Raw genomic sequence first — 26413 nt, forward strand, 5'->3', positions numbered from 1 at the left:
CCGTCAAAGGTTCGGCCGGATAAGACGACGCCGCATGTTACCGAGCTTTCTCCAGTGTAAGAACTCAACAATGAAAGCCAACTCGCGATACCTGCAGCTTGCATAGTGATGTTGGCATTTCGACAGCCATCCTCGAGAACATGAAGCGGTTTCGTGGATTGACGAGTGCAAACGGATGGGGAGCTTGGATCATATCTTAAAGGTGTGAGATTGGGAAAGCGACATGGACTTGCAGCCTTCCCAATCTTATTCCATACTGCTTCTCCGTCTTCGGTGCTTGTAGCGCTGAGCTGTATAATGCTACTAATGGTTGTGTCGATAGATGTAGGCGGCGATAAACCGCGGCCCTCATATGCAGCAGTAACATCATTTAAGATGGACTGAAGACTTTGGGCATCGAAGAGAGCATGAAACATGGCCAGATCAAGAGCGAAGTGACCCTCTTCTTGGACGATGCGTAATGACCAAGGAGGCAAATGTAAATCTTGCAAGAATGCACGTTGTAATCCTTTGAGCCATTCATCGATCGGGTCAGATGTAGTGCTTGAGGTGGTAGACCATGGCAGATTTGTCGAAGTTGGAGTATACTCAATCATCGCGAAGGCGTGAAGCGGATCTTCGATCTGAGCGAATCCGCTGCGCAATGTACTATGGCGTTCTCTCGTCATGTCCCACGCTTTCTTGAGCCTTTCGAGGTCTGTATCCACTTCCAGCTGCATACGGATGTGATTCATATACACAGCTCCTTCTGTCGCGAGGAATTGCGATATCATGCCCTTCTGGAGTGGAGTGCAAGGACGAACGGCTACGACATCCCCATCATAGATGCTATGGTCGCTTAGTATCCCCACCTTGTGCTTGCCTTCAAAAGCACTAAAGTTGAAATGCGGAAGTGCAAACGCATCCGATGCCTTCGCCTGGCCAATGAACTCGGCAAGATCGGCGCATGTGGTGTGATTCAGTACATCGGCAGCCCTCACGGAGTAACCCTGCTTCCGAAGTGCTGCAGCGATTTGAACTGCGCTGATGCTGTCAAGACCGAGCTGGTAAATGGAGGTTGTTGGTGTGATCTCTTTTTGCGAAGCATCAGACAGTCGCGCAAAAACGTCCCTCACCTCGGTTTCAACTTGTGTCCATTGATGACCTGAGCCATGCTGAAACCCATTAGTTAGCAACTCGGTGCCGATGTGTTCTCGGAATATGCTTGTCAACGCTCTCTTGTCAATTTTCCCAGCCATTGATCTCGGAATCTCGTCGACGAAGACAAAGAACTGGGGTACCATGTACGACGGTAGCCGGCTGCTTGCAATCGTTTTGAGCTCGCTCTCTTCGATCTTGCCATGCGTAATCAAGAATGCCACGAGTTGGTCCCTGTCTGTCTCCTGCTTTTTCAAGATCTGTGTAGTGACAAACGCGACATCTGGATGAGCATTCTGGAGGACATGGTTGATCTCGCCGAGTTCTATCCTAAGCCCGCGTATCTTGACCTGATCGTCCGTGCGTCCTACGAATTCGAAACTGCCGTCACTGAGCATCCTCGCCAGGTCTCCACTCTTATAAAAGCGTTGCCCACCCCAAATGACAAATCGTTCGCTTGTCAGATCGGGATTGCCGAGGTAGCCTCGTGCGAGTTGTGCGCCTCCAATGTATAGTTCGCCGGTGCTCAGCACAGGCAAGATCGATTTACCTCTTGCCGAGAAGATTGCGAAGGATGTGCTTGGGAAGGGTTTGCCGATAATTGAAACACGACCCTTTTCTGAAACAGGGCTTATTGTCGTACAGAATGCAGCTTCAGTAGGTCCGTAAGAGTTGACGCATGAATCGCCCCACTCCTTGACGATAGCGTGTGCCATGGCTTCTCCGATGCAGTACAACCACTTGACGCTCGGTATATCAGATCTTTTGAGAGAAACCGCTACTGAAGGCGTCAGGTCGAGCAAGGTGACCTGCAAAGAGTTGATGACTTTCGGTAGGTCGTTCAACAAGTCATTCTGGTCAGTGGCACAGAGCGTGAACCCATGGGTCCAAGCCAAGAAACAGTCGTAGTAGCACATATCGAAAGTTACAGCCGCATATTGTAGCAGTCGTGAAGAAGGGTTCCAGGGAATACGGGAATCTGAGCTTGCGATGGTTTGGACAGGAGCGCGATGTTCCATGCTGACCGCTTTCGGTACGCCTGTAGAGCCAGAGGTGAACAAACAATACGCTAAATTTGTGTTCGAGAGGCCGTCAATGACAGGATTATGATGCGGCACAGATGGTATTGCTTCAGCATTGACAATCCTCGCTTCGATTAGATGATCGGGCAGTGTCGAGGCATCCGAGCAAAGCACAAGCTTTGGCATCAACTCTTGGAACATAATCCGTCTGCGTGCTTCGGGCAGTCCTGGATATACTGGTGCAAAAGCAGCCCCAGCTTTCATAACTCCTAGAATGCTTGCATAGAAACAAGGGCCCTTCAGCATATGAATGGGGACGATGTCATCTGGACCAACCCCTTGCCTAATGAGCGCGTGTGCAACAGAGTTGGCTTTTTCATTTAAAGTCGCGAAAGACCAAACTGTCTTGCCACCATCTGGAAGCAAATATTCCAAGGCGATACGGTCAGGGTGCATTGCCGCTATGCGCTCGAAACCTGAATGTAGCAAGACCGCGTCGGTTTGGCATTGCTCATAACCCATGTTGGACTCTGCTCGAAGGTGAGCTGGCAGTGTGCTTATGTCGGAAGAACTCATTCCCGGGAATGCAAGCAACGATGAGATGCAGGTGTCAAATGTTTCCATGACCAGCCGAGCTTCCCTCTCAGACAACAGGGATGTCTGGTAGTGCAGCGATAACTCTAGAGTATTCCGGACCGGATCTTGAATAAGCTCGCATACGATGGGTAGATCCATGTCACCCAGATCTTGTTCGAGTGTCCAGATAGTAGAGTCCAAAGTTGTTTTCGGCTGCTGGAGTATCACCAAACTGTCAAAAAGACGGCCGCCTTCCCGGAGTGCAGTGCCTTGTATGCGACGGAGCGGTGTCAACTGATGAGCTAGCGACTCGATGCTTATAGAATGGGCTAGGCGCATCAAAGCGGCATTATTTTGCTGAGGATCGAGAATGATGCGGACGGGTAGGGTGTTGAAGCAAGGAGCAACGATGCGATCAAGGTCGTCTCCGGAGATATTGCGTCCATTAACGACGTTTCCGAAGCAAATGTCGTTTTCACCCGTATAGAAGTGCAGAAGCTTGGCCCAAGCCGCGTGCACTACCGACAGTAATGACAGCGACATGTCTTGACATGCTGTGCGTATGGTGGAGAGTGGTAGTTGTAGACATTTCGATGAAGATGCAGGGTTTCCTTGGGCTCTTAAATCTTTGCCGGTAAGACTGGGAAAGATTGTAGGCTCAAAGCCGCTCAATAGAGTGGCCCAATAGTTGTCGCCCTCTGCATAGTCTTGCTGTAGCATGTACTGCAGATACACATCGTAAGACACCGGCGGCGGAATTTTAATGCCGTGATACGTGTCTTGTACTTCCTGAATGAGCGTAGAGATAGCAATGCCGTCGTAGAGCGCATGATGGCAGCCAAAAAGTAGCTTTGTTGATCGTTCGTCTTGTATCAACGCGAGGTGAATCGGAGGGCTTTCGGCTGCTACTTGTTCAGAAATAACACTGTTTATACGCGGCGGTAGGCCATCCAGGGTGCTGTAGTGATGCCATTTCAAGTCGGTATCGCGTAGCACAACTTGCGTGAAGGCGAATGACGGGTTTTCAGTAGCAACGAAACATGTGCGAAGGATCTCATGTCGCCGTAACATACTCTCCCAGGACTCCTGCAACCGGGAGACGTCTCCTTTGACGTCGAAAAGCATTATGTTGCAGTACGCCGAATGTGAGGACGGCTGGCCGCTTGAAAGCATAGCCTCTTGAAGTGGTGTGCACGGTAGGATCTTAGCCACCTGTGATTCGCTTTGATTGTAACGCGCAAGAACACGAGACACTTCTTCTGAGCTCAAGAACTTGTCTAGGCTGACGGTATTAGGCCTGGTCGTTTCTCGAGTCGAAGGGCGCGAATGCAGTGGACAGACAGATGCGAGACGAGCGATTGAAGCGTTCTTCAACACTGTAGAGATGGAGAAGTCACCCAAGTCTTGTTTTCGAAGTCCGTTGCAGAAGCGTATAGCTGAAACCGAATCTAGACCCAGGCTGAAGAATGACGACGTCCGCTGTATTCCTTCCGGTGAGGTGTTCAGTGTGGATGAAAGAACCTCGGCCACGGCTTTCTCCCATGGCGAGAAGACCTCCGCCTTTGCATCATCCTGCGTCCATTGCAAGGCGACCTGTTCTTCTTCCGCTAAGTCCCAGAATGTGCGTTGAAGGAGAGCCTTGTCGATCTTGGCTTGCATTGTCATGGGAAGGCGCGAAACGGGAACGAGATGCGAGGGAACCATGTACGAAGGCAGGCGACGCGATAGCAGATCAGACAGATCCGATTTCACCGATTCAAACTCCATAGGCGTCAAACATTGGAAGGAGTCAAATGCAGCTCCGTTGGGTACCCAGAACACTACCAGTGTTTGAGTATCGTCGGAACGCGGTAGGAGAAGGGTGACGCAGTCTTGCACTGCCTGATGATCGAGCATCACTGACGTTATCTCACCGAGTTCGACACGCTGACCACGGATTTTGACTTGATCATCCATACGGCCTTTGGAAAGTATGGAACCATCCGGGAGTAGTATACCTGTATCGCCTGACCGGTATATCCTGCCATAGGTGGAGTGGTTGATGATCTTGGCGGCATTCAGCTCTGGTCGGTTCAGATAGCCACGGAAAACCTGGTAACCTCCGAAACAAAGCTCACCTACGGCACCGAGGGGGAGAATTGCCTCGCTCTCGGGATCGAGCACGAGGGCTGAAGTGTTATCGAAAGGCATACCGATGTTGTTGATGAGATCATCCGGAGTTACCGCCGCCCGTACAGTGCATATGTTTGTGGTCTCAGAAGGACCGTAGCCTTGGTACAAGCCTTTGCCTGCCCACCTTCTTCGAACATGTTCCGTCAAAGCTTCTCCAGCAGTCACCAGGAATTCGACTTTCGGAACATTCACTGGATCTACCAATGCTGCAACTGTTGGCGTCAAACTTAGATGTGTGACGCCCAGACAGTTGATGGCGGCCTCAAAGTCGTGAAACAAGTCGTCTTTCGTTGCCGTGCATAGGCATATACCAACATGCCATGAGAAGAAAATCTCGAAAACACTGACATCAAATGCTTGCGAGCAAGACTGAAGCAAACATGAGCCTGCATGAACGGGGTATATAGTTGAAAGGTACTGCAAGTTACTCATGAGATTATCCTGGGTAACGAGAACTCCCTTGGGCGCTCCAGTGCTGCCGGAAGTGAATACAGCATAGGCGAGATGCTGTCCGCTATATGGCACCTCCAGGTTCTGATCAAATTGTTTCGCAAGATGAGGGGTGTTGAACTCAATTATATCGACGAGAAGATGATTTCGAATGCCTGTTGCAGTTGTTGTGTCGGAAACGCATACCGTTACTTGCGCGTCGTCCAGGATGCTTCTGACTCTGTCGATCGGCGTATCAGGGACTATCGGTAGATATCCGCAACCAAGCTTGAGCACAGCAAGGATACAGATGTAAAGATCAATGGACTTTTCCATCATTATGCAAACCAATTGATCGTCGCCTACGCCGTGATCGGCGAGGACACGGGCAAATTGGTTAGCGCGTGTGTTGAGCAGACCATAGGTCGCCACCTCTTCTACTTCCACGACACCACGTCTGACGCGAGCAAATTTGAGAGCTGACCTTCGCGGATCCTTCAGGGCCCATTGTTCTACCGCATGAGCAGGACCATGCTCTATCGTTTGCTGTCGAGGCGTGGGGTTGGCAATTGACAAGGAAGGCGTGGTGAAGCATCGTTTCATGGCATCGATGCCATGGTTGGCATTCGATAAGAGCAGATTCACTATCTCGTCGATCTGACGAGAGAGATACTTCATCTGATGCTCCGGTATAGTTGAGGCGTCGTAGGTAGCGTGGAAAAATATGTTGTCTTCGCGCGGCTCGAATTCCAGCGTAAGCCTAAATTCCAGATCGTCCGCGCTATCGATGACTCTTGAAGCGAGCGACGAGCTTGAGTCGGAGATGATTGACTGTTGCCATACAAACAGAACGTCGAAGAGTCGTGTCCCAGGTGGGATATTTCCCGCCTTCACTATGTCCCGGAAAGGAAGGGTGCTGTGGCTCAGACATTCTCTATTCAATGCTTGGGTCGTACGCAATAGATCATGAATGTCGAGCGTTTTACTGAGATTTATGCGGAAAGGGACGGTTGCGATGCATGGGCCGATAACATCCTCAACACCAGCGATGGGAATGGTCCGCCCTGAGGTAACGTTTCCAAGAACTATATCGTTTGTGCCGCTATAAAGGCTGAGTATGTACGAAGTAGCCGCTTGGAAGTAAACCTGGGGGTTGACAGCCATCTCCTGAGCTCGCTGGAATAGTCTGGATCTGTTGATAGCAGAACGGCCCGAAAAGTGATGTGTCGCCGGGTCGCGAACGAGCTTTCCATGGTAATTAGGGAGGGCCACCGGAAGGTAGCCATTGAGGAGACTACTCCAGTAGCTCTTGGGTACTTCTTGATCCTCCGGCCTAAGTTCAGTGAAGTACTGGACTACATCACGAAATTGTGGCCGCGATACTGTCTCCTCTCCACGCAACCGTGTGTCGAGATCGTGGAGCAATAGATCGAATGACCAGCCATCGTACAGTGCATGATGTATGCGGAACAAGAGACGAGGTCGTCTAGATATCGACATAACTTGTACGTGTAAGGGACGAAGAAAGTCTTCATCGGAGCTCATTGAGTAAGACCTCGAAAAGACATCAACTTCCTGAATCTGTGATGGCAGTAATGCTCTCCAAATAATCTGCGAGAACGTTCCTGCGTGCTGTGATACCGCAACGAAGCCGGTACGCAGGATCTCGCTCTTACTGGCCAAGTAGTCGAGGGCGTTTCGGATATCTTCATACGTCCGCGCAACTGATAGCTCAACTTCGATCCAGTTGCAGTAGGCAGTAGGCCTGGATATCGTCTCCGCAAGCATGGCTTCCTGCAATGGAGTACAGGGTATCACGGATGCAATATCATTCTTCCATCGCTTGAGCTGAGGGATCTCTACGATGCCGGTCATCTTCGCAGAGTGATACGTCGGATTATGCCGATTAGCGCTTTGTGTAGAACCTCTACATATCGCAACGAGATCGCTCAACGTTCTCGCAGATAGTACTTCCATGGCTCCTAGGACGAATCCTTGTCGACGTAGCGCAGACGCTATGCGAATAGCTCGAAGGGAATCCAGGCCAGCAGAGCTAAGGTTGGTATCTGATCCAAGGTCTTGAGAGATGTGACGACCAACGGTTTCCAGGACTGATTGGCTCACATGATCGCCTGGGGATATGGTGGTAGACGTGGACAGTCCAGTAGAGTTAGTCTTGTGAAGATGTGTTTTTGCAAGAGAGTCTTTGTCAATCTTTCCCGACGGTAACTGCGGCATTGTATCGATGAAGTATACGTGTGATGGAATCATAAATGCCGGAAGCCATTGGTTACAGGTAGCGAGGACATCTGCGCGGGTGACTTCGCTCGAGTCGGCAGCGCAAAAGGCAACCAAAGACTCTTCGACAATGATTACGGTTGCTGTCCGACAGCTCTGTATCCTCATAATAGCTTGTTCAATTTCGCCGAGCTCAACCCGTTGCCCTCGAAGCTTTACTTGACCAGCAATGACACGACCCAAGCATTCCAAGACGCCGTGGCGGTTGATTCTTGCGCGATCGCCGGTACGATATAAGCGACCATGTTCCGGATGTTCGATGAACGATGCAGAAGTGAGATCTGGGCGATTTAAATATTCTTCGGCAACCTGAGGTCCTCCAATGGCTAGTTCACCAACTTCTCCGGAACTCAGTATCTCGATGTCGGCCGATGGTCGTTCTTCATTCATGGGCGCGATTATGAAAGCCGAAACAGTATCCAAGGGACGACCTATGATGCTAGTTGACGAATGTGTCGAGAACTGTGGCTGCAGCGTGCAGTGGATCGAGGCTTCAGTCGGCCCGTACATGGCCCATAGCATACTTTCCTTCGTTTCGTCGCCACCATACTCATCAATGACGTGTTGGGTGAGCATCTCACCGATGGTAAGTAACAGTTTGAGTCCGGGCACGCTGGACCTGCCTTGAAGAAGGTTGCTCACGACTGTTGGCGTAAGTTCAGCTGCATCGACCTCTAGATTGTTGATGGCTCCTGGAAGGTCATCGAGCATGTGGGCACGTGTGCTGCTCACCAAGGTTCGCCCTCGGAACCAGGGAAAGAATATCTCAAAAATGGAAACATCAAACGTCTTACACTACATTAGTAGAGAAAGAGCGCTTATTCTGCATGTGCACTTACAGGGGCTGCGAATTGAAGAAAACGGGCGAAGTCGGGAATGTGGCGGTGGTGAGCCAATAGACTCTGGGTAACTGCATGATGAGTTACGCTGACAGCTTTTGGCTTCCCGGTAGAGCCGGAGGTGTATAGTACATAGGCCAGATCCTTGGTGTTTGGTCGCCGCAAATCGATTATAGGCTGGTCCTCGCGGTCGCAGAGTTCTTTGTCAACCGAGATTACATCGATATTGATCGCTGCTCGTATCCGCTCATCTAGAGTCGAAGATGTGATGAGCAGGTCGGCGGAAATATCATCGAGGATAAACTTCAGCCGCTGTGTAGGTGTATCGAGATTAAGAGGACAGAATGCCTTTCCCGCCTTCAAGATGGCCAAAAGAACGATATACAGTTCTGGGGACTGTGGTAGGAAGACCGGAATGACAGGCGAGGCACTTTCGAGCTTTGCCAGTCTTTCTGTGATACTGCCAGCCAGGGCATCGCTCAGACTATGCAAGTCCTTGTAGGAGAACTTCCGCCTTTTCGATCCATATTCCAGGAAATCGATAGCAGTTGCATCGTGATCAAGTGGACGTACAAGCTCGTGGAGAAGGTCTGGCCCGCTCAAGATCGAGGGCCGCTGATTAAGTACCGACAGTCGTTGGTTCCCGCCGCTTTCTTGAATCATCTTGCGTTAAATTGTTAGATATGTCGACCGATGGCAACGGTTACTGGTAGAACATTCGAGTCTATGTCGTCCCTAGCGATACGTCCATAAATTTCCCGAAGAAAGAATTGCAAAAAATGCACTCGATATTGCTGGACGGGAATCTGCAGAATGCGATGCTTGATCGCAGGTTTCGATGATGAGAAACTGAGGCACGATGATTGGTCGAAGGTCTTCAAGTACCTTGAGACCAGTACACACAGGGGTGGCGCACGTGAGAACGGGTTCCAGCACTCTGTACTTGGGTAGCGCGTTCGACACTTGACGACGGAGTGTGCAGTGCTCCGGTGTAAGCAAGCAGGCAGCAAGCAACCTTCAAGAAGCGACCTCCAAGAACGTATCGCGGTCGCCGAATTCCAAATGGTCGAATAGTGCTAGAATCAAAAGTCGAGAAAATCCAAGCTGGGGCGTGCACTGATCCGATGATTTCTGGTGTCGCGACTCCGTGATGTTGAGCGCGTTGTCCGTAGATGCAGCGTCATACATCCTGGTTGAGTGACAAGTGGACGTGTCATTCGACAAGCGGCGCGTAAGATCTGATACAGTAAATCAGACGCGTTTGGCGGCGGCTTTGCAAGTGGGCGAAAACGGGAGCAAAAACTGTTCGAGACAAGACTAAATCGAGACTGAAAACCGAAGCTCCACCTCAATCATGCTAGTCCAGAGTAGTAGCGTGAAGTGGTGGACGTAAAGGCGTGGGCGCGTCTCCGATGACGACAAGGGCCGTCGCGGTGGCTGGTTGGGCGTCGTTGTTCCATAGCCTCTTTGCTATCGCCCCACGCTATGGAGCAGAATCAGTTTGTCAAGCGCAAACGCGTCGTGCGCAAGATTCTGTCGCAACGTGGTGGTGGACGCGACCTCGGAGCTGTGCCGCTGCTTGGTGGGGAAGACGCGGCCGGGCATGCCGCCGAAAATCCCGTGCTTGCGTGACATGCCAGGCGGGTCATCCCTTGAGCAGAAATTATCAGATGCAGCAGCAGGCAGTCTACCCCTGACCTGATTTCACGTCGCCGCTAGCCCAGCCCTACAACTGCTGCTAGGGATGCACGCTGCACGCATCCGTCAGGCTGTCACCCGACTGCCCACTGTGAACTCACCTGCCGCAGCCCGATGACAGTGTATATATGGTAGGCCTTTCACATGCGGCCGCTCCAGATGCTCAGACAGTCGCTGGTTGTCGCTGCCCTCCTGGTGCATGAACATGTTGCAGGGCGGCCATCTATGACCATGCCAAGACTCTAATTTAGTGCTGCGCTCCTACCACGTCTTCCGTGTTGGCCATGGATGTGACATCAACAACGCTGGATTATCAACATCGCCTCCATGGCATCCTCGCTCATTCTAGTCCACAGTCGCAAGTTTATCGCTGCATCTCTCGCTCGCTAATGCTCATCTGAGCAGCAGCCGAGCACTGCACACCCGCAATCGCATTGCGCAACGCCAGGCGCGCGCCACAATGCCCGACTATCACGACGATGACAGCTCCGAGAGCCAACCCCTTCTGGATTCCGAAGAAAGTGAAATTGAGGATGAGCCCTCTGTCCGCCACAGTACGCAATGGGAAAGGCATGTAGAACCGTCGTTAGCGACGGTTCAGCCTCAGGCTTTTGAAGGTCCCACCGTCTTTCGTCAACGATTCATCCGCCAAATCCTTGGCTTGAACAAAACCTCCTATTTTGCACTCTACAGGCAGCTGGATGATGTTGGCTCCAAGCTGATTCTGGTTTTGGGCATCGTAACTGCGATTCTGGCCGGGCTGCCGCTTCCTCTGATAGGTGTCGTGCTTGGGCGCATTATCAACAACTTCCCACCCAACCCAGACGAGCTGAAGCATCTCTTGTTCCGTCTGATGTCAGTCGCAGTCGGGTATTTTGTCATTACCTGGGCTTGGGCGGTTTGCTGGGCTGTCATAGGAGAACGCGTGAGTAGGAAAACAAGAGAAAGACTTTTGCATCGTGCTTTAGGCATGGACATGACCTACTATGGTGCGTAGATGCCCGAGAAATGCCTCGCATAGACTATGTATTGACTCGATTTGCCTTTCGTAGACACCGTCTCGCCTGATCTTTCTAGTATTCTCACAGAGAAGACACAGACCATTCAACTCGGTACCTCGGAGAAGGTGGGCCTCTTCATCGCATCCATAAGCTACTTCATCTCCGCATTCACTGTGGGTTTTATGCTAAACGCAAAACTGACCGGAGTAATGTAACTATCATCATCGCTGTCATGTCAAGAGAGAATCGTTAACATAGCTACATAGGTTCGTCACGGTTATACCTTCAATGGCATTCGTTGTCTATTTCGGTACTAAACAAGTTTCCGATCTCGCCAAGCAGGCTGCACAATACACCGAGAAAGCTGCCTCGGTCGCTGAGAGTGCTATCCGCGCAGTACAGATCGTGCAGGCGTTTGGCCTGTTCGAGCAGCTTAGCGAGGAACACGTTCATCACCTTCGATCTGCCTTGCGGGTTGGAATCCGGAAGAGCGTTGCAGGAGCTGTCATGCTTGGCTCGGTTTACTTCGTTGCATATGCGACCAACGCACTTGCTTTCTGGTACGGTGATCGCTTAAGAGACGGCAGCGCTGAGGCTGGTACCATCTATGCAGTCGTCTTCCTCATACTAGACGCTTCTTTCGTCGTCGGGTCATTCGGTCCATTCATTCAGACATTTGCAATGGCCGCCGCCGCTGGGGCTGCGGTAATGGATGTTCTCGATCATCCCACATCCGATATCGATGTCTATTCCCCAAAGGGAAAGCCGGCGGACAGGACACATTTCGAACAGGATCTGGTGCTTTCATCGGTGTCATTTGTATACCCAGCTCGTCCTACTGTGCGAATCCTCGACAGTATCAATTTACGCATCAAGCCTGGGCAAGTCACGGGTCTAGTTGGACCGTCCGGTTCGGGAAAGGTAATCATCAACTTTCGACTAGCACAAACCATTGGCTAACCTCACTTCTTCCTAGTCTACTATTGCATCCCTGCTTTTGAGGCTCTACGATCCAACTTATGGCGCCGTAAACCTCGGCAACGACAACTTGAAGTCATTCAACGTCCACAGCCTGCGGACACACATCGCACTCGTCACTCAAAATCCGGTTCTCTTCACTGGAACAATACTGGATAATATCAAGCATGGTATCCGAAGTGCCGAAAGAGAACGATTGACTGAAGACGAGATTCTTGCTCGGTGTGAGGCGGCGGCGACAGAGGCATATTGTGATTTCCTAGACCGACTTCCTGAGGGCATACACACGAAAATCAGTTCCGGACCCCAGTCTCAACTTTCCGGAGGCCAAAAGCAACGTATAACCCTCGCGCGTGCGCTTGTGGGTAACCCGTCCCTGCTTTTACTGGACGAATTCACAAGTGCCATGGACGGTACAAGTGAAGCGATCGTTTTGGAAAATCTACGTCGTTCTTCAGCCAACGCCAACCGAACCACCATCATAATTGCACATCGTCTGGCAACTGTTCGAGATGCTGATCGTATCGTGGTCATGAAAGACGGAAGTGTAGAAGAAGACGGGCGCCATCAAGATCTTCTCAAAAAGAACGGCATCTACGCAGAGCTCATCAAAGCACAACAATTCGAAAAACCGCGGCCTTCAGCAACTTCATCGATTCGATCTGCTGCCAGCTCTACGCACAAAGAGCATGGAGAGTCTTCAGGCGAATCAAACAATGCCTCCCGGCCGGTTTCAGCATCACAAACCGACGCGCCAAAGATGAGTGCTTTGACATTAATTCGCAGATCGTTGGCATTGAGCCGCCGTGAAACGCCAGCTGTAATTGTCGGGTTGATCTCCTCCGTCTTCAGTGGTGGAGTCATCATCGGAGAGGCGCTCATATTTGGCAACTTGGTTGAGCTCTTGAATGACACGTCCGGCTCGGACGATCTCACGAGGAGAATATCTTTCTACTGTTTGCTTTTCTTCGGACTGGCAATCATCGCTCTAACTTCACACTCTTTCGGCAAAACTGCTTTCGGCATGGTCTCCGAAAACCTTACCTTACGAGTCCGAGATCTATCTTTCCGGACTATCCTGCAACAAGACATTGCCTGGTTCTCTAAGCCTGGTCATTCTCATCACGCTTTAATGTCGCGTCTGAACTCTGATAGCGGCAGTATTAGTGGTCTATCTGGTGTCATACTCGGAACCGTCTTCTCCATTGCGACGTCTGTTCTTGGCGGAATTGTTCTGGCCCATATTGTGGCATGGAAAATCGCCATTGTTCTACTGGCGGCTGTACCTGTCATGCTTCTAGCTGGATTCCTGCGCCTTCGTATCTTGGCTATGGCCGAAGAGCATCATCAGACGGCTTACAATGACGCTGCAGCCCTCGCTTCCGAAGCCACTTCTTCTATGCAGATCGTTGCAGTTTTTGGCTTGGAATCGCACTTCCTGGATGGTTACCGAGAAGCAATCAGAAAGCCATACGAGGAGCACCTCAGGTTCAGCGTGCTTGGCAACATCTTACTCGCCTTTTCACTCTCGGTCACATATTTCGTCTATTCTTTGGCGTACTGGTGGTAAGCATATATGTTGATGCCGCTTCCATCAGCCACATGCTAATTGATGCGACAGGGGGTCTAAACAAGTGCGCAACGGTAACTATAGTCAACGAGAGTTCTTCATTGTACTCCCTGCGCTTCTTTTTTCTGCACAATCCGCAGGTCAGCTCTTCAGCTTGGCACCCGAAATAACTCGGGCCAAGGCCGCAGCGCAGAATGTATTCTCTCTACATGACGAGAAGCCGTCGATCATCACAGATTTGAGGCCTTTGGAATCCGCTACCACCACTGCATCCAATGGTAGCGCTTTGTTGTCTGGCCCTTCAGCATCGTATGGAACATTTGGAGTGCGTGGAGAACTGGAGTTCCGTAACGTCAGTCTCTACTATGAGAGTCGGCCTAATGTTCCCGCCTTGAACAACGTCTCATTTCAGATTCGCCAGGGCGAAAACGTAGCCTTTGTCGGTCGTTCCGGTAAGTCAACGAGATCGTCGCACGATAAGTACTGACTTCGTCGCCAGGCGCTGGAAAGTCGAGTACGATTCATCTGATAGAGAGATTCTTCGATCCAAATGCTGGACAAGTGTACCTTGATGGGCAAGACATACGCCAAGAACCCGTTCGAAACCATCGTGCTCGCCTAGCACTTGTGGTAAGTTACCCATTCTCGTTCAGATCGACACACACTTCATTCTGTTACATTTCAATCGAGTGTGGGGCTCTTCATGGGGCGCCTTTCATATGAAGATGACTGACACCCAGCAGGAGCAAGAGCCAGATCTCTTTCCAGGCTCCGTAAAGTTCAATATCGGACTGGGCGCTCGGCCAGGTACCGCAGTCGCCGATGAAGATATACAACGGGTGGCCAAAGAATGTGAGCTTCACGACTTCATCATGAGCCTTCCAGAGGGCTACAACACGGAAGTCGGTGCACATGGCTCCAAACTCTCAGGCGGTCAGCGCCAACGCCTTGCTATCGCCCGAGCTCTCATACGTGATCCCGAGATCCTACTTCTCGATGAAGCGACATCGCAGCTGGACGCCAATACCGAGCGCGACATCCGAACGGCTATCGCCGCTGCCTCCAAAGGGCGAACTACCATCATGATAGCACATCGATTAGCGAGTGTGCAATATGCAGATCGTATCTTCGTGTTTGATGGCGGTCGTATCGTTGAGCAGGGCAGACACGATGAGCTCGTAGCCATGGGAAGCATTTATGCTGCCATGGTCGCAACACAGGAGCTGGATTAGGTGCTCATCTATACACTTTATCGACCTTTCATTTCGCAGTCTCCTCGGACCGGTTCGTCTCTTCGATGCGTGTTGTTTAGGCGACTGGCGCATTGTAATATGCGTATGTACCAGTACCCTCATGTTTTGACTACCTATAGGAGCACCCCTCGCATTTCGAAGGCGTTGAACAATGTTTGTTCCTGTACCATCATAGTTCCTTTCATAATTAATTAATGCTTCTTGCGTCAAGCATGGTACATGCGTTTGCTCCTCAACCTGCCTAGTTCGCGCTGGTGCATCCTCTTCAGTACATGTTGCCGCGTTTGCATGCTAATGAAATGGTATGCTCACAGTGGGCCCTAGGATGGAACATCGACGAATGCATTTATCCAAATGAGCGCACTGTTCCGAAGACTGGCCGGTGCAATCTTTTCGTTCCACAGCTATTCACAAAGTCAACGCTTCTGCTCTGCGCATGTCCTGTTTCTCTTACCGCATATTGCTCTCAGCGATGCGAGGGCGACTTGACGAGCGGAAGATGGCGTCTTCGAGCGCCTCGTTCGTCATCAGCTTGCTTCACTATGCGCTAGCACGACGTGCTTCTGGACCTTGGAATGATCGGCGGCTGCGGCGTGCTAACCGAGCCTAGTAGCAACGCCGGAACATGCAGTTGATGGTGGTGTCGTTGGGCGTGCACCAGTAAGACCGAGGCCGCTCCGAACTCGCAAGAAATCTCTTCATCTAATCTGATCGATTGATTCATTTTCATCTGATAACTTTTACTCCGCCAAGCGCGCATGTTACCCACGACCCCACGGAGACTATACTCGATCGCGTCGCTCGACGCAACTACAGGACAAGTGCTGCGGGGCACTTCTGAAAATTTTGCCTCCGTCATACGCTTTACCAGTGCCGAAAAAGCTGTTGCTCGACGGGCTATGCTCCGTCATCTTATCAGATGGCGCGTCCGAAGATCAGTGACATGGGGGTTGTGCTGCCATCACCTGCTTAGCGAACCACACATAGTGACACTAGGTTGGAACGGACCGTCAGGGTCTGCTCTTACGAAGTGACATCGGACCATTCTCTGACGAGCATCGCGGCCGCTACCGATCGACATGGATGGGCTACACGCAAGAACGGATCCTGGGCACGGCCATGGTCAAGGTACAACTCATGGCCGCCGTCGTGGACCTTCTCCCATAACCTGACGACGGTAGCTACGTTGACCATCCAGCGTCTTGTAACCTTACAATTGAGCGATCAAATAGGTACGTTGCTGTCATCAGTCTTTTCGTCTTGTTCATCTGCGTCAAGTGTAGACGTCATTGTTTATCACATGAATCCGCTGACTGTCGGCTTTCCACTTACAGCTCCGCGACTCAAGCTTCTTGACGCCTGATTGCCCAGTTCTAAAAGAACCCAATTTGAAGCGTTGGTGACAGTTGTCAGTGTACGTAGTCCCGCCAACAGTTGCGCACAGCGCGACACGAACTCGCGTAATGTGTGCCAGCAATACTAACAGAAGAAGGGTACCTCGTAGTGACAACCCGGGAATATATCGCAGATATGAGTCCGCACGCCGAAATGTCGTCGAGCACGTCCGAAGGGCCAGCCCCAGCCGTTCAACGAGCTTTCAACGGTTTCCTGACCGAGAACCTCAATGAAAGCCATCTCCCCACGATTGAAAACCGTTCACACCTCCGATACACTGCAGAAGATGAGCTGCACGACCTTATATGTGTCGGTTTCGGTCCAGCGTCACTAGCCATTGGTGTGGCTCTGCATGATGCTCTGGATGGGACTGATCCTTCCTTGGTGGATGTTGCGGGCCTACAAAGCAGACCACCAAAAGTCGCGTTTCTCGAGAAGCAGTCGCAATTCGCGTGGCACGCTGGCATGCTTCTACCGGGTGCGAAGATGCAAATCACATTCATGAAGGACATGGCCACTATGCGAAATCCGAGAAGTGAATTCACCTTCATCAACTATCTGCACCAGAAGGACCGCTTAGTCGAGTTCGCAAACCTGAACACTTTCCTACCAGCCCGTGTGGAGTATGAGGACTACATGAAGTGGTGCGCTAGCTGGTTCGAAGAGGTGGTAGCATACAGCCAAGAAGTCATCAAGGTCATGCCCGAGAAGTCGCCAAATGGCGAGATAACCACATTCACCGTCGTCTCTCGCAACACCCTGACAGGACGCATCGAGTCGCGGAGAACCAAGCATGTCGTCATCGCTGCGGGTGGACGGCCAAATATTCCTGCGCCATTCCCGACAAACCATCCCAAGGTTGTCCACTCGTCGAAGTTTTCATACATCTCGAAGGAGATCTTGAAGGATCACAGCGCGCCTTACAGTGTGGCAGTAGTCGGAAACGGCCAGAGTGCCGCTGAGATCTTCGACTTCCTACACGCAAACTACCCCAACTCGCGAACACGAATGCTGATCAAGGGAGGAGCCCTGCGACCAAGCGACGACTCACCATTGTAAGTGAGAAATGACTGTTGCCGAACTGCCTCGCTAATATACCAGTGTCAACGAAATCTTCAACCCGTCGCGAACAGACTGCACATACGCGCGCGCCCCTAAGCTTCGCGCAACTACGCTGCTCGAAGACAAGGGCACGAACTACGGCGTCGTCCGCCTTCCGCTTCTCGAACACATCTACGAGACGCTTTACCTACAGCGCATCCGTCATGGTAACTCGCCCGCTGAGGAAGAGAACTGGCCGCACAGGATCATGCCATACCGTCGCGTCATCGATGTGACCGACTCCCCAGTTCGGCCGGGTGGTGTACGCCTTCAGGTACAAGACACCAGTCCATTATATTTCTCGGAGTGTGCGGGTGCCCAAGAAAGGCAGGAGACATTGGATGTCGATGCCGTCTTTGTAGCGACAGGATACCATAGGGACCTGCACGAGACGCTGCTCAAGGACGCAAGGCACCTCATGCCCGGTGGAGAGCTAGAGGGCGCCAAGTGGCAGGTGCAGAGGGACTACAAGATCAACTTCACCGAGAAGAGTGTTGGTGATGATGCCGGTGTTTGGCTGCAGGGTTGCTGTGAGACTACGCACGGTGTAAGTATTGCCTGGGCATTTTGTGAAGAGGAAGATGTGCTAATTATGGTGACAGTTGAGCGATACCCTTCTTTCGGTGCTTGCGACGCGTGGAGGTGAGATGGTGAGGAGCATCTTTGAGAGGCCTGCCACGTGGGACAACGGCGACGTGTTGGGCGGGTATGAGATGCGCGAGTAATGGATGGTTCGTCGGTGGATTCCATGTAACTAGGCACACTCCTCTTCCAGCTGCACATACTACTATGACGTCTTTGGTCACGCCAGCTTTTCGCCCAGCCATGCCCAATTTCGTTTGTCGTTCCAATTGCACATGTCGCTTGCACTTGCTGCGGTCCGCGGCGGGTGTGGTGAGGGAAAAAAGCAACGCTTATTTGAATTTGATATCGGTGCCTAGGGCATCCAGGGTCGCGCCTGCCTGTTTGAGGACCCTGAAGAAGGAGGCAGCCCAAAGAAGCTGCAGTCGACACAACGAGAAGCTGCGCGGCGACCGTCGTGTGCCTGCTGTATGCGTGATAATAATGAACAAAACGGCAGAGAAAGGCAGCTGCAGCCCGCACAGTGAATGACGGCAGTCACCCCACGATGATGGGCGCGAGGAGGCTGGCCGCTTTGGTCGCTAGCGCAACCAAGGAAAGAGCCCAATTCCATGGATGTTGCAATGGCGCCGACATCAGCGCTACGCTGACCTTGAAGCCATCCTTTCCCTCTGCCTGTGCATATTCTCCTCTGCGCTTCCCGTCCGCGCATTTCTTCCCTGCGGCTGCTCCAGGCCCTGCTGCGACAGCGTACAGCCGCTGACCACGTAACACCACCCCGCAACCGCCAAACGCTCCAAGCCCGTCACCCCGAGTCCCGTACGGCCACAACAAGCGCGCTCCCCTCGAGCCCACGCCTCTTGCACCCACGACTCCAGCGCTGCGCCGCAGTCACCGTCCGCCGTAGCTCGATCCTCTCCATCAGCGGGCGCGTATCCTCGGCATGCAACACCGGCAGTGAGGACTGATTGGCGTCTCTATCCGCGACACCGTCGCTCTACACCCTTAGCCCTCGCTGCTCCCGGTTGCCATGGAACCGCAGTGGACTGCCTACTCGGAGGCACCGGGTAATCGCTACTCGCACAGCATGGCCCCGTCTCCGCACGCCTCGCGGGACGCCAGCGTGTCTTCGCAGGTCAAGCCGGACCCCTACGCAACGCCGTCACGACAGAATTCAATGCCTTTGCAATCGCCTGGCGGCACTGCTAGCCGAGGCCCCGAGTACAACGACGGCGATGGCGATGTTCCCATGGAGGACGCATACAAGCCGCGGCTGAACATGGCGCGCCCTACGCAACAGCAGAGGCAATCGCAGCAGTTCCTCCAGCAAGAGGAGAGTGCCGCCGCCCGCAGATACTCGCCCATGAACCTTTCACCTACCTCGCCCTACTCGGGCGGTGCGCAGCAGGGCGGACAGAACTACACCAGCTTTACCCCTCAGGCCCAAGCGCAGACGCAAGCCAGCCGGCAGAGCCCGACGCGCAACAATCCCTATATGTCGCCGCCCAACAACTACTATTCTCCGCCATGTAGGTTCAGCCTGTGCTTGGATGTTCACATGCCTTGGCCCCCAGTACTGACAATCTCGCTTTAGCCTCCCGACCGCATGCCCCTCAACTGCCGCCTCTACAGTCCAACATGAGCCCCGAGAGTTTCTACCCGCAATCTGCGACGGCGCAACTGAACGCGGTATACAACAGAGACGCTCGATCGCCGCGCGCCTCCTCCAGCTCAAACCCCCCACAGCTGCCTCCGCCAGGCCGAGGGCCAGTACCAAAATTCGAAAAGTGTGTCAACACTGCCGATTTGCAACCTAAGATCAATGCCCAGCCGCCCTTTCGTCGCGCAAATCCTGAGGGCGGCTTTATTAGCGTAAGTCGAACAGTGTGGGCGACAGCTTCCATACTAACAGAACGTCTAGCCCCTACAAGCGCTCACTGCCCATCTGCCCATGACCTACAAGCTGTGCAACGGCGGCTTCAACTACCAATCGTCGCGCAACCCTCGCCGAGTCCTCACGAAGCCGAGCAAGGGCGTCAAGAACGACGGATACGACAACGAGGATAGCGATTACATACTCTACGTAAACGACATTCTTGGGTCAGAGGAATCAGGGCACAAGAACCGCTATCTGATTCTAGATGTGCTAGGTCAGGGTACCTTTGGGCAGGTCGTCAAGTGCCAGAACTTGAAGACACAGGAGGTTGTTGCGGTCAAGGTTATCAAGAACCGGACAGCATACTTCAACCAGAGTATGATGGAAGTGTCGGTGCTTGATTTGGTCAGTATTCACCTAAAAAAGACGCACGACGGCTCTAACACGGCGCAGTTGAACAAGCAAATGGACAAGAACGATGATCATCACCTTCTGCGGCTGAAAGACACCTTCATCCACAGGCAACATCTGTGTCTGGTCTTCGAGTTGCTCAGCGTCAACTTGTACGAGCTGATCAAACAAAATCAGTTCCGTGGACTGTCCACAACCCTGGTGCGCGTGTTCGCACAGCAGCTGATCAATGGTCTCGCATTGCTTGGAAAGGCAAAGCTGATACATTGCGACTTGAAGCCCGAGAACATCCTGTTGAAGAAGTACGTAACATGTCTGACATTTGCGCGCGTCCACTGACCTGTTGCTAGCCTCGAGAGCCCAATCATCAAAATCATCGATTTCGGTTCCGCATGCGACGAACGCCAGACCGTGTACACGTACATCCAATCGCGATTCTACCGATCACCCGAAGTTCTGCTTGGTCTGCCGTATTCAGCAGCGATCGACATGTGGTCATTGGGTTGCATTGTTGTCGAGTTATTTCTCGGTCTGCCTCTGTTCCCAGGCTCGTCTGAGTACAACCAAGTGTCAAGGATAACGGAGATGCTGGGGCTACCACCGCATTGGATGCTCGAAATGGGCAAGCAATCAGGAGAGTTCTACGAGAAGTCGCAGGATGAGTATGGTCGCAAGCAATATCGGCTGAAGTCAATGGAGCAGTACTCACGGGAACATGGCACGAAGGAGCAGCCCAGCAAGAAGTACTTCTCTGCCACAACCCTGCCCGACATAATTAAGAATTATCCCATGCCGCGGAAGAACATGAAGCCAAACGAGATCGAGCGAGGTAAGCAGGCCAACAGACTGTGTCACCTTCACGGCTAACATCTCATAGAAATGGCCAACCGAGCGGCCTTTATCGACTTTGCACAGGGACTGCTGAATCTCAACCCACTAGAACGTTGGACCCCTGCGCAGGCCAAGTTACATCCGTTCATAACCCAGGCCAAGTTCACTGGTCCATTCGTACCTCCCATGACTCTAAAGTCTGGCTCAAGCAGGTCGCCTGCCCCCGGTGTTCAGGAACAGCAACGATACGAGGGCATGAGCAGACAGCGACAGCAGCAGCAACAACAGGCCGTCGCGCAACAGCAACAAGCGCAAGCAGCCCAGCATGCTGCGTATGCGAACATGCAGATGAACCAATATGCCGCTGCACAAAGCCCGCAGGCTCAGCAAAACCCCTACAACATGTACGGCCCGAACCACCAGGGCGCTCCTCCACCATATCCTGCACAGACAGCACAATACGGTCAGCCGATGAATATGATGCAGCCACAACAGCCACGGCAATACAACCAGCCCCAGAACCTGTATGCCCAAGCTACTACCCGCGCTGGGCGGCAGCGAGCAACGACGATGGATCAACAGCAGTCGGGACAATCCGGTATCCCCCCTGCCCTTCAGAGGGTCATGAGCCACCTCGATCCCAACGCGCCTGTTCGTCTGCAACCATCACCGGCATACTACCCACCGCCACCTGATGGTGCCCCTGAAAGCGCGAGCAGCGCCGCCAGGAGAAGGGGGTCAAGGGCAGGCAATTCAAACCGCAACCAGAACTTTGTGCGAAACTTGGAAGACCGGACGCTTGAAGAAGGTTTTATGGGTCAGAATCATTGGCAGTGACGGGATGGCTTCGACGAGTAGTTCTCATATTACGAAAACAACCCTCTGCACCACGTAGAGTTGCGACGGTGGATGAGTCGCGGCGTTCTGAGTTCTCCTTGATGCACGTTTCCCTCGGAGTGCTTCCGTCAGTATCGTTGCCCAAGACTGAGATAGGGAACATGTCGCTATCGACAGGTGGAGCAGGACTCGGATGACCGCGCAGGCCGCACATGTTCCCCACGATCTGCTCAAATTGTACCACGCTCTGACGATGCACAGCGCCCTCAACTGGCTTCTGACAGGCTCTCTGCTGGGCCAGATTGATGACTCACGGCCTGCACTGGGAGTCACTGAGCGAGAGAAGCTGGGTCTTGATCGGATGGTACACAACGGGGCGGACCAGATGCATGTTCAACAGCTTGGCTGGGGTCGCTAGATGTCGAGCGATGACTCAAACGTCCTCAGCAGTCGGGGAAGCGGTGGATGGCAGCACATGTACTTTTATTAGCATTCTCATAAACCTGTTCGGCTGTGTTCATGGCCACAAAAGCATATGTATACTTTCAGCTGCGATGCTTGTGATGGGGTTGGAGGATGAATGAGCTCGGTGTAGGCTGACTGTGCTATTGAATTACTAGTAGTGAACGCAAGCAATGAACGTCGAATACCAACGCTTTGGACGCGGTGCAGACTTGCATGGTTAGAGTGATTGTCCTAGTATGGTGGTGAAGGCGTTCGCGTCTGCTTAGGGTTAGGCGCGGGGCACACAGTCATGGCTTGGCGCTGGCTCGAAATTCGGCTCCGGAAAGTTCAACCAAGGCGGCAGTGACTCTGGTCAACCCACACGGCGCCCGCCACACATATTACCCTCGACCCCTCCGGCAAATCCCTACTCTCGAGCACTGCAACCATGGCGTCGCGATTCTTTGCCGCCAGCGACAGCTCCTCGGACGAGTCCAGCGAGGAGGAGCTCTACTCCAACGACGAGGAGTCTGAGCAGGAAGACAGCGACAAGGACTCCGACGAGGAATCCGATGACGACGACTCGTCCGACTCTGGATCCGAAACCGGAGCCAACCGCTTCTTGAAGGACGCCTCGAGCGACAGCGACAGCGACGACGAGGATGTGAACAAGGTGCTGAAGAGTGCCAAGGACAAGCGCTTCGACGAGCTCGAGGCGACCATCCGACTCATTGAGAACGCGCAGAAGATCAACGACTGGGCTGTCATTTCCGAACGTACGTCCAATTCCGAAGTGGCTCTGGGCATGGCATAGAACATGGTGGCGGGGTACACAAACAGTGCTGACATGCGTTATACAGAGTTCGACAAGCTCATCCGCCAGGTGCCTACTCTGACCAAGCAGAACGATGGCAAGGTCCCCAAGCTGTACATCCAGGCCGTTGCCGACCTCGAGACGGTTGTCCTCGAGACCCACGAGAAGCAGAAGGTCACTCCCAAGAAGATGAACGCTGTCAACGGCCGCGGTTTCAACGCTGTCCGCCAGAAGATCAAGAAGCACAACCGCGACTTTGAGAAGGACATCAACGCCTACCGGGAGAACAAGGAGGACTTCATGCGCGAGGAGGAGGAAGTCGTTCAAGCACCCAAGGAAAAGAAGAAGAAGAACAAGATCCCTCAACTCGGCACCGAGGTCGTTGAGGAGGCCACTGACGACGGCTTCATCACAGTCGGAGCTGGTGGCAAGGCTGTCCTGTACACGGCTGAGGGTATTCTCAAGCACTTGCGCGCCATTGTCGAGCAGCGTGGTCGCAAGAATTCGGACAAGCTGGAGCACATCCGGACACTGGAGAAGTTGTTCGACGTCGCCGTCAACGACTACCAAAAGGTCCGCGTTCTTTTGACGCTCATCTCGACGCGCTTCGATTTGACGTCTGGTACTGCCAGCCACATGCACCAAGATCAGTGGAAGCTGTGAGTACCTTTGGCCTGACATGTTCGCCATTTGCTAACACAACGCAGGGCCGACCAGGAATTCGGAAAGCTCCTTGAGATTCTTGAGAACAGCAACGAGATTGTTGTCATCGAGAACGCCGAGGAGTGGGAGGACGACGAGAAGCTGCCCACCATCACACCCGGCGAGATCTTCCGCATCCCAGGAAGCGTCGTCTCTTTCGTTGAGAGGCTCGACGACGAGCTCACCCGCTCGCTGCAGCACATCGACCCACACACTTCCGAGTACATTGAACGGTTGACCGACGAGGCTCTGCTGTACGCTCAGCTGGTGCGCACCCTGGTATACGTTGAGAGCATGAAGAAGAACCCAAGCCTAGAACTTCCACAAGAGCCATTGAACCGCATCGTTATGCGGAGATTGGAACACGTCTACTTCAAGGTAAGAAACATGCCGTTTTCTGCTTTCTATGCTAACGTCCATAGCCCTCCCAAGTTATCACTATCCTCGAGAACAACGTTTGGAAGGCCATCCCAGAGAGCCTTGACTCCGAGATCACCCCCCGCGCCATCTCCAACGACACCGCCTCCCTCGTACAAACTCTTTGCACATACCTCTTCCAGAACAGTGAGGGCATCATCCGCGCTCGCGCCATGCTGTGCCAGATCTACTTCCTGTCTCTGCACGACCAGTACTACAAGGCTCGCGACATGATGCTCATGTCGCATTTGCAAGAGACCATTAGCAACTTTGACGTCAACACACAGATTCTCTTCAACCGCGCGCTGGTCCAAGTCGGTCTCTGCGCGTTCCGTGCCGGTCTCGTCTACGAGGCACAAACCTCGCTGCAGGAGATCTGCGGTAGCAACAGGCAGAAGGAGCTGCTTGCACAAGGTCTGCAGATGCAGCGATACTCCCAGATCTCGCCCGAGCAAGAGCGTCTCGAGCGTCAACGGCAACTTCCTTTCCACATGCACATCAACCTTGAGCTGCTAGAGTGCGTCTACCTGACCTGCTCCATGTTGCTTGAGATTCCTCTTCTCGCACAGCTTGGCTCCTCGCCCGACCTGAGGAAGCGAGTCATCAGCAAGACCTACCGCCGTCTCTTAGAGTACCATGAGCGCCAGATCTTCACTGGTCCTCCTGAGAACACGCGTGATCACGTCATGCAGGCGTCCAAGGCACTGTCTGCTGGTGAATGGAAGAAGGCAGCGGAGTTCATCAACTCGATCAAGATCTGGGAGCTCATGGCCGACTCGGAGAAAATTAAGGAGATGCTTTCCTCGCAAATCCAGGAAGAGGGTCTCCGGACATATCTCTTCACATACGCACCTTTCTACGACACGCTCTCCATCACCACACTGGCGGGTATGTTCGAGCTGTCGGAGCGCAAGGTCTCCGCAGTCGTCTCCAAGATGATTTCACACGAGGAGCTCGCTGCCGCTCTCGACCAAGTCAACTCCGCCATCATCTTCAGGAAGGGTGTTGAGCTGTCAAGACTACAGACCCTCGCGCTCAGCCTGTCAGACAAGGCATCCGGTCTCATCGAATCGAACGAGAAGACACTGGAGCAACGCACACAAGGAACCGCCAACGCCTTTGAGAGGCAAGGTGGACGTGGCGGTCGTGGTGGCCGAGGAGGCGGCCGTGGTGGTGGTGGTCGCGGCGGAGGTGGACCACGGGGTGGAAGGAATCAACAGTTCACCGGCGGTGCTTTGGGACGTGCGATCCAGGCTTAGACGTAGATACCTCGTCTTCTAGGAGGCAACGTAGGGTCATGGGCGGCGAATACGGTTTTGTCGGACTACACCTTTGGTAGCTCCGTGGTAATGCGAATGCTTTTCAGCTAGATCATGAGAGCGAATGCAGGAATGAAAAGTACGCAAAAAGCACATCATGTTTGGCCGCGTAGTCTTTGACATTGGTGGTTGATGGATGTGTAAATAAAATGTATATGATCGCAGTCCTGACAGTTCCCAACACACTTGGATTTGACTTTGTATAGCCATCCATCCTTCGAGGGTGTTAAAGTGCCTAAATGTAAGGCGATGAAGTGGAAATTTGCCTTGGTACAATTGTGCTGCATCGGGTGTGTTGAGTAGTGTGTTGAAACACCTTCATCAACATGGCTTTGCATAGCGAATTAGATACTCCGGAGGGAGTAGAGTGAGGGCGATAATGTGACAAGGAGTCTTTCGTATCTTCTGCGAAAGTGTTCAAAGCATGCGACAATATGTCAACTCTCGGGCTTTACGTGCTGTGTGTATCTTAGCCCGTTTATCTTAAGTTTAAAAGCAGCTAATAAATAACCCTACACGCTGCTTCTTGCGTCTCTGAGATGAGTTAATATGGTAAAGGTAGCGTCGTTGAGCAGCACTATCCGCCTCTCTCTTTGGGCGGTATATCTTGCGAGCAAAAATTGTCTAATTAACTAAGAATAATAAAAAGCTGGACACTCGAATAGAGGTATTCTAGGTGCTAGACGTCTGCAGGGGCAAAAAGAGATGGAC

The 26413-nt window shown here is 52.6% G+C and overlaps 5 protein-coding genes across 5 annotated transcripts; 4 read left to right on the top strand and 1 right to left on the bottom strand.

Moving 5' to 3' along the window:
* Nucleotides 1-592: 592 nt before the first annotated feature.
* Nucleotides 593-9136, bottom strand: NPS2_2 (NRPS; the record flags this gene model as incomplete). The annotated part of the gene is given in 3 exon segments (XM_049353450.1): nt 593-636; nt 650-8326; nt 8536-9136. The coding sequence occupies 3 exon segments, from the start codon at nt 9134-9136 to the stop codon at nt 593-595; spliced, it is 8322 nt and encodes a 2773-aa protein (XP_049211898.1).
* A 1495-nt stretch (nt 9137-10631) lies between these two features.
* On the top strand, nt 10632-14952 carry J4E79_004568 (uncharacterized protein; the record flags this gene model as incomplete). The annotated part of the gene is made up of 6 exons (XM_049353451.1): nt 10632-11026; nt 11439-12093; nt 12149-13716; nt 13772-14172; nt 14220-14350; nt 14464-14952. 6 exons carry the CDS (start codon nt 10632-10634, stop codon nt 14950-14952), a joined length of 3639 nt encoding a protein of 1212 aa, XP_049211899.1.
* A 1569-nt stretch (nt 14953-16521) lies between these two features.
* Nucleotides 16522-18194, top strand: SIDA2 (L-ornithine N(5)-monooxygenase; the record flags this gene model as incomplete). Its single annotated transcript, XM_049353452.1, has 3 exons — nt 16522-17423; nt 17470-18016; nt 18072-18194. The coding sequence occupies 3 exons, from the start codon at nt 16522-16524 to the stop codon at nt 18192-18194; spliced, it is 1572 nt and encodes a 523-aa protein (XP_049211900.1).
* An 887-nt stretch (nt 18195-19081) lies between these two features.
* J4E79_004570 (uncharacterized protein) lies at nt 19082-22006 on the top strand (the record flags this gene model as incomplete). Its single annotated transcript, XM_049353453.1, has 6 exons — nt 19082-19580; nt 19646-19923; nt 19973-20332; nt 20381-20640; nt 20689-21167; nt 21216-22006. 6 exons carry the CDS (start codon nt 19082-19084, stop codon nt 22004-22006), a joined length of 2667 nt encoding a protein of 888 aa, XP_049211901.1.
* Nucleotides 22007-22898: 892 nt separating this feature from the next.
* NIP1 (Translation initiation factor 3 subunit c) lies at nt 22899-25642 on the top strand (the record flags this gene model as incomplete). Its single annotated transcript, XM_049353454.1, has 4 exons — nt 22899-23226; nt 23311-23923; nt 23972-24344; nt 24389-25642. The coding sequence occupies 4 exons, from the start codon at nt 22899-22901 to the stop codon at nt 25640-25642; spliced, it is 2568 nt and encodes an 855-aa protein (XP_049211902.1).
* Nucleotides 25643-26413: the final 771 nt, after the last annotated feature.

This window comes from Alternaria viburni (assembly GCF_023758015.1).
Source record: "Alternaria viburni strain BMP 2772 chromosome Unknown scaffold_8, whole genome shotgun sequence".
Lineage (NCBI taxonomy): Eukaryota > Fungi > Ascomycota > Dothideomycetes > Pleosporales > Pleosporaceae > Alternaria > Alternaria viburni.